Raw genomic sequence first — 14,264 nt, forward strand, 5'->3', positions numbered from 1 at the left:
AGGCCTCTCATTGCTTCTCTTGTTGTGGAACACGGGCTCTAGGTGCATGGGCTTCAGTAGTTGTGGCACGTAGGCTCAGTAGTGCTGGCGCACAGGCTTAGTTGCTCCGCAGCATGTGGGATCTTCCCAGACCAGGGCTCGAACCCATGTTGCCTGCATTGGCAGGCGGATTCTTAACCATTGAGCCACCAGGGAAGCCCCATTTATAAATTAGGTTCATTTCTTTAATTTTCATCTGAATCTATTTGTTAACTCAGCTGATTTTTTAAAAAGTAGGTGAGTTAAGCCCATCTACATTTGTTGATTGGTCTGAATTTTGTTATATTGTTTCACTATGTAGTTTATTTTCTTTGCCTCCCCCCCTTTTGATATTGTGTGTAGTTCTAGTTGTAAACTTTATACTGATTTTATATAATACTCTCAGTACTCTCTTTAAATTCTCTGTTGCTTCCCTAATACGTAAGCAATTTTGAAACTACTTCTTACTGCCCCTTCTTTCTATGTAGCCGCTAGTTTTATCCTAGTGTCAATTTGTGTAGTTTTTATTTCTTGATTTCTCAGCTTCAAGTGCTATCTTTTTACTTCTATGTAATACCATTGATGTAATCAGTGAACTTATTTAACTTTCTACCTACTCATCCCTTTGCTCCCATCTTTTGTTGGTTGTAATAATTTTACATTATTTTGATAATGTAAAATTATCTGATTTTGTCTTATCCCCACCCCCATCTTTAATCTTAATTCTTACAGTTGAACACATGCATATATGTAAAATATGCATATTAAAAATTATTTACTGATAGACTGTATGGTCAAAATGTTTGGAGACCATTACACTAAATACCTATGTCTTTTAAAGAATTTGTCTGGGCTGACAAAGATAACTTTTAGCTATAGCTCCTTTCTAGGTATACTTTTTTATACTTCAAACCCAAATCCCCAAACATGAGAATTCCCTTTTTTCTTTTTAAATATACACATATAAGATATTTTATTTCAAAAAGCACAGAACATTATACAAGTTTTAAATTTACATTTTGCAATAAAAGATATCAATATATGCATTATTTGTATAACTTCATCATGGATGGAATTTGGATCAGTGGTATAAACATGTGGCAGTCACTAAATATAGATCATCATCACAGTGAACCAAAATGCATAGTTGTTATGAAATGACAAATGACCACTAAAGGGTGAACTCAGCCCATACACCACGATAATAAATTAATTATACAGATATATGTTTTTCTTCACTGTATCATTAAAATTCCTGCTAGCCCCTCACCAAACATTCAAAAAACACAGTTTTGGAGCCATCCTGTTGAACCAGTTCCTCCACATACTACACTAAAGAAAATAAAGTGACTTTTTGCTCATTTTTAAGTAAACTTCATATGCTTAATTAAACTGTTTCCAATGATGAAGGCAAACAACTAGGATATTTGAATATAATTAGAAATCCCTTGGGCTGGGGGCAGCACTGAGAGATGTATGTTCATCTACAGTGCAGAGATCTGAATCAATCTCAGGAAATGGAACTCAATAGCAAATGGGTTCTTTGGCAGTAAAGATCTGACTGGCCATTGCAGGGCAGTCCCTCTGGCAGCTTGAGAGCTTAACCCTAGAATTTATGAAGTGGATAGAGAAAGGTTAGAAATAAAAGATCAATTTATCTTTGCTAAACTGGGACCAATCAATTAGGGCAGAAGTCAGCATCTTCTGTTGCCTAGGCTGGTTCAGACTTCCCAGTCAGACAATCCATCCAACAAAATTATATAAGAAATAAAAGGAAATGTTATAATCGTTTAATCATACTGGCAAATTTGACAAACTGAATACTGAAATTTCTAATCCTCACCCATCAATAGTTAGAAACTGTTTATTGGAGTTGTATCTATTTCCTGATACCTTCTGAATAATAATTATTCAGGTAGAAAATCATGATTGTGATTCTGATGTCTGTTCATGCCAATCCCTTATTGCAAAATCCAGAATTTCTTTACTTTACATAAAAATACCAAAAAAATCTAACCCCAAATGTGCATCATCAATCACTTTGCAAATATATTTTTATTTGCTTGCCTTTGCTGAGCAAAAAGAAGGTAGGAAAACATTTATACACATACATGACCGTGGTCACCAAAGGCAAAATAAGACGGTCTTTGAATGTATCTTTCAAACTCCTAACATTACCCCAGAGACAACAGAAGCTAAAATATAAGATTTCAATCTATCTTCTGCCTGCTGTTTTATATCATAAGTTCTTGATATAAAAAGTTAAAGCCAAAAACCAAGAAGTCTATGCACAGATGCAGGAGAGCTCTGTTATTTATAAACAAGATGGCTCAACCACAGCATGTTATAACAGGACACAGACTACTGACCACGTGGCTTTTTTCGTTGGTTATACTACTCATATACCCAGAGTTTATGAAAAGTTTGCACACAGATAACAAATGAAGGACCTGTCTTACAAAGACACAGAATGTTACAGAACAGGCTTAAATCTGATTGTTCTAATTTACAGCTGCCATGATCCATTCATTGGGGGAATTTTCTTATCCTCATTCTATAGATAGTTTACATCAGAATTGCATCAGGTTTCTGAGTCAAATAGAGTGGTGCCACAATCAAGAGATAAGTGAACTCATTTTAGAAACTTGCCTTTGGAAAATGGGAAGTATAATTTCAAAATGCAACAAAGCTAATCCTCACCATCAGAGGTGAGGACTGCAGCCTTTCTTTCATCAGGGATAAATAATGAATACATTATCCTAACTCTTCTTGAGGTCTACAGTAGGAAAAAAAAAGCTTTTCCACACTGGCAGAAATTTGCCTTAGAAATGGAAACTCTGTCCATATAGAAATATAGTTTAATTTCTGGCTGAAACAGTTAAGTGGCACTTTAGGGGCATTTCCTTAAGAGAGAAATTATAAAATTTTTACTTTTTGGAAAACTTTCTCAATGGAAGTATACTGCATGGTTTCTGAATTTCTCTTTAGCTTCAAGGAAGACTAACACAGATTATTAAAATCTTGTCAGTGATCCATTAGCTAAATTAAATTTGGGGGGAAACACCAAATACAAGTTGTAGAAGAGTCAACCAACATATAAGAATGCCCACAACTGCTTGATGTGACTTCATTTCTCAGGTGGACGAAGTGAAGTGGGACAGATTATGAAGGGAAGTAAGTTTTCTGGAACTATTAGCAGAATCAGACACTTGGGGTGAAGAAGCATTTCTTTAGTGTTCTGGAACATAAAATAGATTAATCTATGTCTTTTTTTTTTCCTTTAAGCATATGTTCGTTAATTGAAAGAAATACTCCATTAAGGAATATTTTATTGACGTATGTGAATCTGGACATGGACCAAAAGACCCTCCAACCCTTCCCCAGCCCTCAGTAAGGTCTCCATAATTTTGAATCAGTCTTCATTACTGTCTTCATTCGTGATTCTCCCCAGGCAGAGTTGGAGCTCACAGTAACTGCCAGTTGAATCCGAATAACATCTGATTAGTTTCCTGGCTCCTAGCAATCTCTTCTATGATGCAGTGTTGCTGCCACACCAAATGGAGCTTCCGATACCGCTCACGAGATAAATGAAGGGGGTTGCCCCTCCTTCAGGGGGAGAAAAAAACATGTAAGCTTGAATCAAATAACTACTACATCTTTATTGTTTAAACTAGTCTGAACTTTTGAGATGTTCTTGGAACTGGGAGGAATCACCAGGACAAGGTTTTAAAAGGTATATTTTCCCTTCACCACTGATCACTATGAACTTGGTAAGTTACTTAGCTAATGAAGAAGAAACTTACTCCTTGATTATTCAGAAAAATAGGTCAAGTACACCATGGGCATTATGGGACCCCATTTAAATGGCTAGAAAGGTTTATAACTTGAAGCAGTTCTATTCTTTTTTGAGTGGTTAGCCTGAGTAGGTCTTTAATGGCTTTCTGGCCTCTTACAGTTTATCCAGCTTTGATTTCTGATCTTTGTAGGGTAGAGGTTAGGTCTGAGGTGTAACACTAAGCCCTCAAATTATACGCTGCTCCTCAGAAATACTTAGTTATTATTGTCTTTATGCCACAACAAACTTGCTGGTGATTAGCAAGTATTTAAATAAAATTACTCCACACCAATTCTAAGGTTGCACAGTTTGTAACACTGTATAACAGCTAATTCAAAATCACTGAAGTTTGGCTGTTGCCAATGATGGAGAACTGTGAGACTCTCATCCCTGGGGCACTCACATGTCTCAGCTGGTTGGGTATTTTCATATTGCCTAACTAACTTAAAAATTCTGCTTCTTTGTACCTTTCTGGAACAACACAGACCTCTTATCCTCAATCATTAACTACTTTCACCACCCAGCTTTTTCTTCCTGAATCCAAAGACTTTCTCTATACAGGTCTAAAGCTGTTACAATAAAAACAAATCTCCGTATGAACAAAGAGGTTCCAAGCCTCATCTAATAAGCCGATTCATTCTGAATAATATATTGGGTTGATGAAAAAGTTCGTTCGGATTTTTCCGTAAGATGTTACAAAAATCCCGAACAAACTTTTTGGCGAAGGCAAAATTTCAAAAGAACACACTTTTAGTTAAACAAAAAGAGCTTATGGTAAGGGGATCTACTCTTTACCTATATCTACTTTTGGGACCATTGTGGCCTTACCTCCTTTTTCTCATACCCATGAGTGGTACTCCAGTTCCTAACACCAGTGAAGGATACAGAAAATTACAGGATTCTAAGCATTTTTGCTAATGTTTAGAAGCAAAGAAGGCTGACATAGCTGGCTAATAAAAAGTTTCAAGTATTGCAATGGAAACAATGAATATCCATTTTAAACCAAACTCCCTCGCTGGATACTACAGATTTCTTTCTTTTATACATCAGCGTCAATTAAACCTTCTAAGTAATTCTGAAGAAAGGTTGATTAAAAATAATACAGCGTTCAAACATTAGGATGGCGGGGGTCTAAAAATTTTGGAGAAGCACAAACTTGTTGAAAATTATGTGTTACATTTAGGATGGCATCATATTTAATATTTTCAATTTACAGCTATTTAAAAATCTCTCTCAGTATTAGCTTTTGTGTTTAAAGAGCTGCCACCATCCATGTACAATAATGTGAGTAAAATTTAAAAAACTTACTTCAGGCCAGGGTCTGTTTCTCCATATTCATCCAAATAAGGGGCTGGATAGGCACAGCCTCTGGCTTTACCTTCAACCAGGACTACTCTACATTCTCTGATTCTAAGGGACAAAACAACCAACAGAAATATTACTAAGTGCATGTATGCAAATGACAGGCACTGTGTCAAAGTTAATCTAGAGAAAAGACATGGTATCTGTTAAGAATTCAGTATAAAGACAATATAGACAAACAGACTAAATCATGTTTTGTCTAAATAAAAGAGAATGAACATTGCTATTTTTGTTGAAGCTATGGGAAAGGATCAATGGATTTAGGGAAATGGGACCAGTCAGTAATACTGACTAAATATACTGAAGAGAAGAAGGAGGCTGTCCTATGTGAACCATAGGTACCCTGGAAGATGGTGGCTGGGGTTGTTTCTGTCCTATTTCCTGACCTATGACCTGGAGTGGGGGAGGGAGCTTAACAGAAGAACAGAACCATATCTCCTAGTCTGATAACCCTGGGCCAGAAAGAAGGTCATCTATGGAAGTGTCAAGCCTTTTCTGGTTAGAGCCAGCCTCCAACAGTGCACATTATAAAGAACCACTGTAACCCTGAAGGTACTTGGGACTCTTACAGCAGAGGAATGGAAAAATAAAAAATAATGTTCATGTACATAAGAGATAAGTACTCTAGAGAGAAATTATAAAATAAACAGTTGGAATAGGTAGTGGGTTTACTCGCTGTAGGTACCCTAGAAGAAAATAGGTGTTTGGGCTTTGCTTCCATACACTTATTCTCCTTGTTCCAACAGATGCTGATTAGCAGTGACTACATATTCCCTAGTGAGTGAGATGTTTGGGTTTATATAAACAGAAACTAGATTACATGGGGAGAACGGAAAGAAAAAGCACATGCATCCACTTTGAATTTTTTCTCTCTCTCAGGAAACATGCACTCTTCTTTCATAAATACAAGAGACTATTGGTCTGTTCTCAGTCATTTGCTAAGACACCAGGGAAAACAATGGTTGGTTGATAGAGGAAGTGAAGCAAATTAAAACATTCAAAGGACAACATAAACTAACAATGTACGTGTCCTTTGAAAATATAAGTTTTAGGACTCTAAACTCTTTCACTATACCTGATTTTTACACAATACCAGAGTAATCAATATAAAGTCTATCATATTTCACGTTTCCATTTTTTTTTTTACCATCTTTATTGGAGTATAATTGCTTTACAATGTTGTGTTAGTTTCTGCTGTATAACAAAGTGAAGCAGCTATACGTATACATATATCCCCATATGCCCTCCCTCCTGCATCTCCCTCCCAACCTCCCTATCCCACCCCTCTAGGCGGTCACAAAGCACCGAGCTGATCTCCCTGTGCTATACGGCTGCTTCCCACTAGTTATCTATTTTACATTTGGTAGTGTATATATGTCAATGCTACTCTCTCACTTCGTCCCAGCTTACCCTTCCCCCTCCCCATGTCCTCAAGTCCATTCTCCACGTCTGCATCTTTATTCCTGTCCTGCCCCTAGGTTCATTAGAACCTTTTTTTTTTTTAAGATTCCATATATATGTGTTAGTGTACGGTATTTGTTTTTCTCTTTCTGACCTACTTCACTCTGTATGACAGACTATAGGTCCATCCACCTCAATACAAATAACTCAATTTCATTTCAAGTCTACCATATTTGTTTAAGGTTTTCCACAAATAATGAATGTGAACAGATTCCAATTTTTAACTTATTTTTTAAGCTACTTACTTCATATTTTTTAAACTATTATTTACATTTGAGAAGATACTTAAGTATCTTTTCAAATGCAATTGCATGTGAATAACAGGTCTATGCTCTAACTTCTGACAGATCATATCCTATCAACATACTGTCCTGCCATAATGGCCACCAGACTGGATTCAGATTCCTTAAGTTCATTATGAAGCTTCCTACTTACTTTAGGAAAATGCAGACTCCAGCTCCACAGTGAAGGGCATGAAAAATGCAAGCTCCCACCTCTTCCCCATTCACAATTTCTTGGCAGCAAATGTTCTGAGAACACAGTATGGCTCCGCAGAAAAGACAGAGGACAGGGTGCTTTCGCTCGTCATCTGCAGACCGTGGGCACCTCAAAAGGGAAGAAAACATTCAGTATGGTGGAGAAGTAATAAAAGCATGATATAATCAGTTAGCAGTGTTTTAGATGTATTAGCAGTGTTTTCATCACTGGCTGCTTTGCAGCAAAGAAAGCTCTTAAAACACAAGTAAACATTTAATTAGATGATTCCTCTTTAATACTTTTCCTTAAGAAGATAACAAAAAGTCTTCTGATTAATTCATAGTACGAAAATTTATTTTTAAATATGCAGTGTTCTGGGAATTCCCACAAAGTGTGGCACTTAAATATGCCTTGAGATTGCGATGCATTTAGAGAATCCAGTCTTCATCTGACATGACCAATTTACAGTCAGCTCCCCCTCTGGATTGGTTTAGTCAATCTTGTGTCCTCAATGTTGGAGCAATGACCTTGAAGGTGTACAATTACTGTTGTTGTTTTAACCACAATTTTCAGTAAGGGTTTAAACACATTTCCCCCACTTCTTTGAAGTATTGAGATCTTTAGTGTTGAAAGGGGAGACTGCAGTCTTTGAGTTGATGCACTTTTCCACCTGTGAAACACAGCCAAGTCTTGGGAAAGAAAAAGTGACAAAGTTGACTTGTTTGAACCAAGTAGTACTATGAGATCTGGCCATTTGACACAGTGGCATGCTAGAGCCTTGCTATAATGCCCCCAAGAGGGGTATCACTCTCTGAATTAAAGTGATAATGGCTATCTTTGTAAAAGGAGCTTCTTATACTCCTATCTCTGCTGTATAATGGACATAAGCAAGCATCAATTTGGACAGAAAAAAATAAATGCAACCCCAGAAGAGATCCAGTGATGTCCACAATTGGGTCAGAATAAAGAGCACCAAAATGAATCTCTAATATGGTATTAACAGTTTATTCTCTGATGCCCACTTTCTTAGGCAAGATAAGAAAATCACTATTCTCTACACAGGAGCAGAGGGACTCCCTGCACAAGTATTCCATTCCTGTCTCCTATAGATGAGGGGGTTCTTTTCACTTCCCGGGCGTTGCTCTTTTTGGATAAAGCCAACATCTTCTTTAACTTTTAGCACAGGATGGCTGAGTCCCATCCTATAGAGGAAAATGGGAGTGATGTCCCTGAAATACAGTCACTGACCAGCCACGCTCCTACACTAGAGATGACTCAGTCTTAACGGAAACCAGTAGTAACAATAAAACTGGAAGAGAGCATAAGATTTATTATCATTTTTACTTGAAACCAATAAGTACTAATAACATTCAGGAGCATCGTCACTGTGATTAATGATTAACACTCTTCTCAGAGCCAACAGCATGATACCCTTGAATGCCTAGAAAACAATATCTATTCACAGGGTGTCTGTGATACCAATGCAGCCCCAAGATTAGGAAAGTCACTGAATTTGGAGCTGGATGCAGTCTCTGAAATCATCCAGCTAATTTTTGGAGGGCTGAGAGGTAAAGTGATTCAGTCACTTCCTTAGTTGGCTGACCTTAATCTGCCTGAGACAAGCAGCAAGGGAGCTGAAACTGAGGTCAATTTTAACTGGTAATAGAGGCTGAACTATGGGCTGCCCAAGCTCCTGATGGGCCAGTTAAACTCCCTGGCTTTGTGGCTCAAAGCAATGGTTATAACTAAATAAGAGAATTTCCTTAGTCATTCTGTAGGGTGGTGATTCTCAGAGTGGGCCAAAGAAGGGCTCTTCAAGCCCTTAAGATGACCCTGAACTGCGTTCTCTCCTTTTGAGTCCTTCAAACGACAGCAAGTTATTTAACATATAACTAAAGACTAAGTCACCTTATAGATCAAGGCAGTTAACTGGAATTATTAATTAGTATCCTTAAATTTGAGAGTTAGTTGTGTTTACTGAGAGCTCTAATTAAGTTTACTAAGAAGTTTAGCTGTTGCACAAAGCTTAGGAACATTACAAAACGCCTAACTGAGCTTTGGAATTTCTGCAATTTTGGAAAACGATGCCTTGTCACCAGTACTTTATCAATGGAGTCTTGAATAGGCTTTGATTTTCAAGCTACTGAGATTCTTGCCTTTTAATTACTAGTTACTGCTAGTTTCATGTCATCATTATCAGTCTGGTTTGCTATGGGTGGTGTGTGATGCAACTGGATTGTCAAGGATACAGAACTGCACCAATAATAATTTTGGCTTATTATTTTCAAGATGATGCATTGTGATTCAAATATGAAATATTCACAAACCAATGGCTGAAGCAGATACAAATATGATTTCTCCGTTCAGTGACATTTCACTGGTGGTGTGCTGCTCATTAATTTATGCTATTCAAATAACTTGCACCATATTATAGAAGGCAAAACAAAAATTACGGTTAACCTTATTGAACATAATTTTATCATATAGCATCATGGGTTTAAGCTCATGTTGTTCTCTTATAAAAGTAACTAACAGGTAATTCATACATGGTATTAGCAATGAGCACAATGTAACTTGTTTTTATTGCTTCTCACTAGTCTTTATCAGCCAGTATTTTTTTCATTTGAAAGTGATCAGTGAAAGGGAAGACGAAGATAAAAGGAAGTTTGAGAAACACTGCTTTAGAGTAGTGTTTAACCTGACTGAGGCAGGAGGAACATGGTGCCAGAAGAGGCTAACGGGTATACTCCTCTTTCCAATACCCAGGCTTGCGCTTTGAGTCACAGTGTTGTCTGTTTTACTGTTATAATGGGCTTCCATATAAGATTGTGTTTGGGAAAAAAAAGTGTTCTTCAGTGTTATTTCAGTGAATGAATGTGGTCACCACACTGTAATGCATGTAAAACAGTGTTTAAAGACACATGTATAAAAGATATTTCTAAGACTGCTACTTGCTTGGGAAGTTGAGAACAGTGCGGTTCCTCTACCAGAACAACTACTGATCTGGCAAGAACTGCCTGAAGCAATTATTCTGGGAACTCAGAGTCGGGACAAACAGTTGCAGTGTCCAGAGGAGTGCTTGACAAAAATGAGGCTAGTAAATTTCAGTGAATTTTGGCATTCTGTGTAGTGGTTACCATCCCTTATCCCCCAGCCCCACAGCAGGTAGCTATGGGGGTGGCTGCCCACAATCCTGGTGCAGCATGCTGGTGCCAAGGTGGGCAAGAGGGACCTTGTCTTCAAAAATTAGGGTTGTATGTTTAGTTTTGCCTGGCAGTTCACTGAGGGGCCGGCACAGAAACTGACCATTGTTTCAGCTCCCGTGGGCTGAAGCAGCTTCCTTGGCGGTGATGGTAGTAGAGGGGATTTAAAGAGGCAGAATAGTCTTTATATCTTTTCTTCTCTTTTTTTTTTTTTCTTATTGCATCCAGGCATTTAAGGAAATCTCTGTCAGTTACTGGCTGACCACAGAGATGATGGAACACAGACTTCAGTGAACACACAACGAATAGAGTCTTTGCAAAAATAGTTTGGAAAAGTCACTAAAACAAACAGATAACTACAGCCTTTATCAAGCAACAATGGCAATTCCTGGGATGTGGTAAGAATCTGATTTCCAGAGTTATTACATTACAATACTCAAAATGTCCCATTCTCAACAAAGCTTACAAAGAAACAGAAAAGTATGGCCCATTCACAGGAAACAAAAAAGAGACTGACAGAAATCATCCCTAAGGAAGCCCAGCCATGAGACATAATAAACAAAGACTTTAAATTAACTCTCCTAAATATGCTCTTTGAAAGAAACCATTAACAACAACAACAAAAAAAACCTAATGGAAATCAGGAAAGTTGCAGGGTACAAGATCAACAGACAAAAATCAGTTGTGTTTAAATACACCAGCAAGGCTTCCCTGGTGGCGCAGTGGTTAAGAATCCGCCTGCCAATGCAGGGTACACAGGGTTCGAGCCCTGGTCCAGAAAGATCCCACATGCCGCGGAGCAACTAAGCCCGTGAGCCACAACTACTGAGCCTGTGCTTTAGAGCCCGCGAGCCACAACTACTGAAGCCTGCGCACCTAGAGCCTGTGCTCTGCAACAAGAGAAGCCACTGCAATGAGAAGCCCGCGCACCGCAACAAAGAATAGCCCCTGCTCACTGCAACTAGGGAAAGTCCTCGTGCAGCAACAAAGACAAAATGCAGCCAAAAATAAATAAATATATACATACACCAGCAATGAACAATCCAAAAAGGAAATTAAGAAAACAATTTCATTTACAATAGCTTTCAAAAGAATAAAATACCTACGAATAAATATAATCAAGGAGGGAAAAGTCTTGCACACTGAAAACTACAAAACATCACTGAATGAAATTCAAGCAGGGCTAAGTATAGAAGGCATCCATGTTCATGGACTGGAAGACTTAATACTGTTAAGAAGGCAACACTCTCTAAAGCAATCTATAGATTAATGCAATCTCTATTAAAATCCCAATTGCCTCTTTTGCAGAAATGAAAAAGCCAATCCTCAGATTCCAATGCAATTGCAAAGGACCCCATATAGGCACAACAATATTGAAAAAGAAAAAGTTGGAAAGCTCTCATGTTACAATTTCAAAGCTTACTACAAAGGTACAGTAATTTAAAAATGTGGTACTAGCATAAGGATAGACTTATAGACCAATGGAATAGAATTGAGAGTCCAGAAATAAACCCAAACATCTGTGACCAATTGATTTTCAAAGTAGGTGCCAAAACTATTTAATGAGGGGGAAAGAACAGTCTCCAAAAATGGTGCTGGAACAACTGGAAACCACATGAAAAAAAGAATGAAGTTGTACCTCCTACCTTATTCCAAAAATTAATTCAAAACAGATACACAGCCTAAATATGAGCTAAAACTAAAAAATTATTTGGAAAAAACATGGGACTAAATCTTCATGATCTCAGATTTGGCAACAAATTCTTAGTTTTGATACCAAAAGCATAAGCAACAAAAGAAAGAAACATAAAATGGACTCATACATCAAAGGACATTATGAAGAATATGAAAACACAACTTATAGGAGGAGATATTTGCAAATTAAAATCTAATAAGGGTTTAATATCCAGAAGATAAAAAGAACTCTTACAACTCAACAACAGAAAAGATAGTGCAATTATAAAATGGGCTTCGAATTGCCATATATACACTAATGGGTATAAAATAGATAACTAATGAGAACCTGCTGTATAGCACAGGGAACTCCACTTCGCTGTACAGTAGAAACTAAAACAACATTGTAAAACAACTATACCCCAATTAAAAAATTTAAAAAATAAAAAATAAAATAAAATAAATGAAAAATGAATAAATAAACAAAATGGGCAAAAAACTTGAACACACACTTCTCCAAAGAACATATACAAATCTGTAACAAGCACACAAAAAGACATTCAACATCCTTGATCATTAAGGAAATGTATATCAAACCGCAGTGAGCTACTATTTTTCACCCACTGGGATCGCTTTAATTAAAAAACAAAAAGCAAACAAACCAGAAAATAAAAAGTGCTGGTGAGAATATGGAGAAACAGGAGCCCTCATACATTCTGGTGGGAATGTAAAATGGTGCAGCCATTGTGGAAGACAGTTTAATGGTTCCTCAAAATGTTAAACATAGGATTACCATAATGATCCAGCATTCCACTCCTAGGTATATATACCCAAGAAAAATTAAAATATATGTCCAACCAGAAACTTGTACATGAATGTTTATAGTAGCATTATTCATAATAGTCAAAAGAGGGAAACAACCTAAATGCCCACCAATGGATGAATAGATTAATGAACTTTGGTGTATACATACAATGAAATATTATTTAGCCAAGAAAGGAATGAAGTACTGATACATCCTACAACTTGGATGAACCTCAAAGACATACTAAGTGAAAAAAGCCAGACACAAAAGGTCATAGATTGTATGATTCCTTTTATATAATATATCTAGAATAGGCAAATCCATGGAGACAGAAAGCAGATTATCAGTTACTACAGAATCGGGAAAGAGCGGGATGGAGAATGATTATTTAGTGGATCCAAGGTGTTTCCCTGGGGTGATCAAAAAGTTTTGAAATTAGAGAGAAATAGTGGTCGCACAACATTGGCAATACACTAAATGCCAATGAATTATATACAAAATTGTATGTTACGTGATTTTCACCTGAATTAAAAAAAAAAGATTGAAAATCACTGTTACAGAGGATGCTCAGTGGTCACTTTAAAAAAAAGTTTGCTAGTGGTGGTGAGTTTGCAAGCTCAAAAAAGTTTTAAATATATATTTCTTCTTACCTGAAATGAGAAGCTTGATTTAGGAGGCAGCTATAGTCATCAGGAAGCTCTATCAAACTATTTCTTTTTCTAGGGTACCTAGAAATATAATTTAAATGGCAATTTTATTTTATGAGTAAATAAGCCCAGATCAAAAACAGACCAAATAATAGAAGGAAGAATGTTTTAAAAATAACGAGAGGAGGGGAATTCCCTGGTGGTCCAGTGGTTAGGACTCTGTGCTTCCACTGCAGGGGGCATGGGTTTGATCCCTGGTCTGGTCGGGGAACTAAGATCCCACAAGCCGTGTGACGTGGCCCCCCCAAAAAAAACACAACAGTTTAAGGATTCATATTTGCAATCCATAGTAATGGACAACTACTGAAGCCCATGTGCTCTAGGGCCCGCTGCCGCAACTACTGAAGCCCGCGCACCTAGAGCCCGTGCTCCGCAACAAGAGAAGCCACCGCAATGAGAAGCCTGCACACCACAACGAAGAGTAGCCCCTGCTCACCACAACTAGAGAAAGCCCGCGCACAGCAAGAAAGACCCAACACAGCCAAAAAATATAAATAAATAAATAAATTAATTAATTTAAAAAAAATTGTCCTTGAGGAAGAGATGGGATTTTGATTAAACCATAACTTAAGGGAGATAGGGGGGCTGAAGAAAAGTTTTGCTGGGTAGTCTCTAAGCTTAGAGAAAGGAAGAGATGGGGAGGAGGGAATAGTTTTATTTATATCTTTATTCTCAAAAAAAAAAAGTGGTTTATATGAATACTGTCACTACCCTCTCATTTT

The 14,264-nt window shown here is 37.4% G+C and overlaps 1 protein-coding gene across 2 annotated transcripts in view; it reads right to left on the reverse strand.

The window, feature by feature from the left end:
* Positions 1-1,026: 1,026 nt before the first annotated feature.
* The window catches only part of UBR1 (ubiquitin protein ligase E3 component n-recognin 1), a 145,313-nt gene continuing 132,075 nt past the window's right edge, over positions 1,027-14,264 (reverse strand). The window contains exons 44-47 of one of the 2 annotated variants that reach the window (XM_068550278.1): positions 13,486-13,563; positions 7,112-7,282; positions 5,162-5,263; positions 1,027-3,624 (exon numbers count right to left, since the gene is read on the reverse strand). In XM_068550278.1, coding sequence (XP_068406379.1) covers positions 3,483-3,624; positions 5,162-5,263; positions 7,112-7,282; positions 13,486-13,563 — 493 coding nt within the window. In that variant the 3' untranslated portion in view covers positions 1,027-3,482. The remainder of the gene's footprint in view (positions 3,625-5,161; positions 5,264-7,111; positions 7,283-13,485; positions 13,564-14,264) is intronic. The other variant, XM_068550281.1, reaches the window with a different exon arrangement.

Source organism: Eschrichtius robustus, chromosome 1 (genome assembly GCF_028021215.1).
Source record: "Eschrichtius robustus isolate mEscRob2 chromosome 1, mEscRob2.pri, whole genome shotgun sequence".
Classification (NCBI taxonomy): domain Eukaryota; kingdom Metazoa; phylum Chordata; class Mammalia; order Artiodactyla; family Eschrichtiidae; genus Eschrichtius; species Eschrichtius robustus.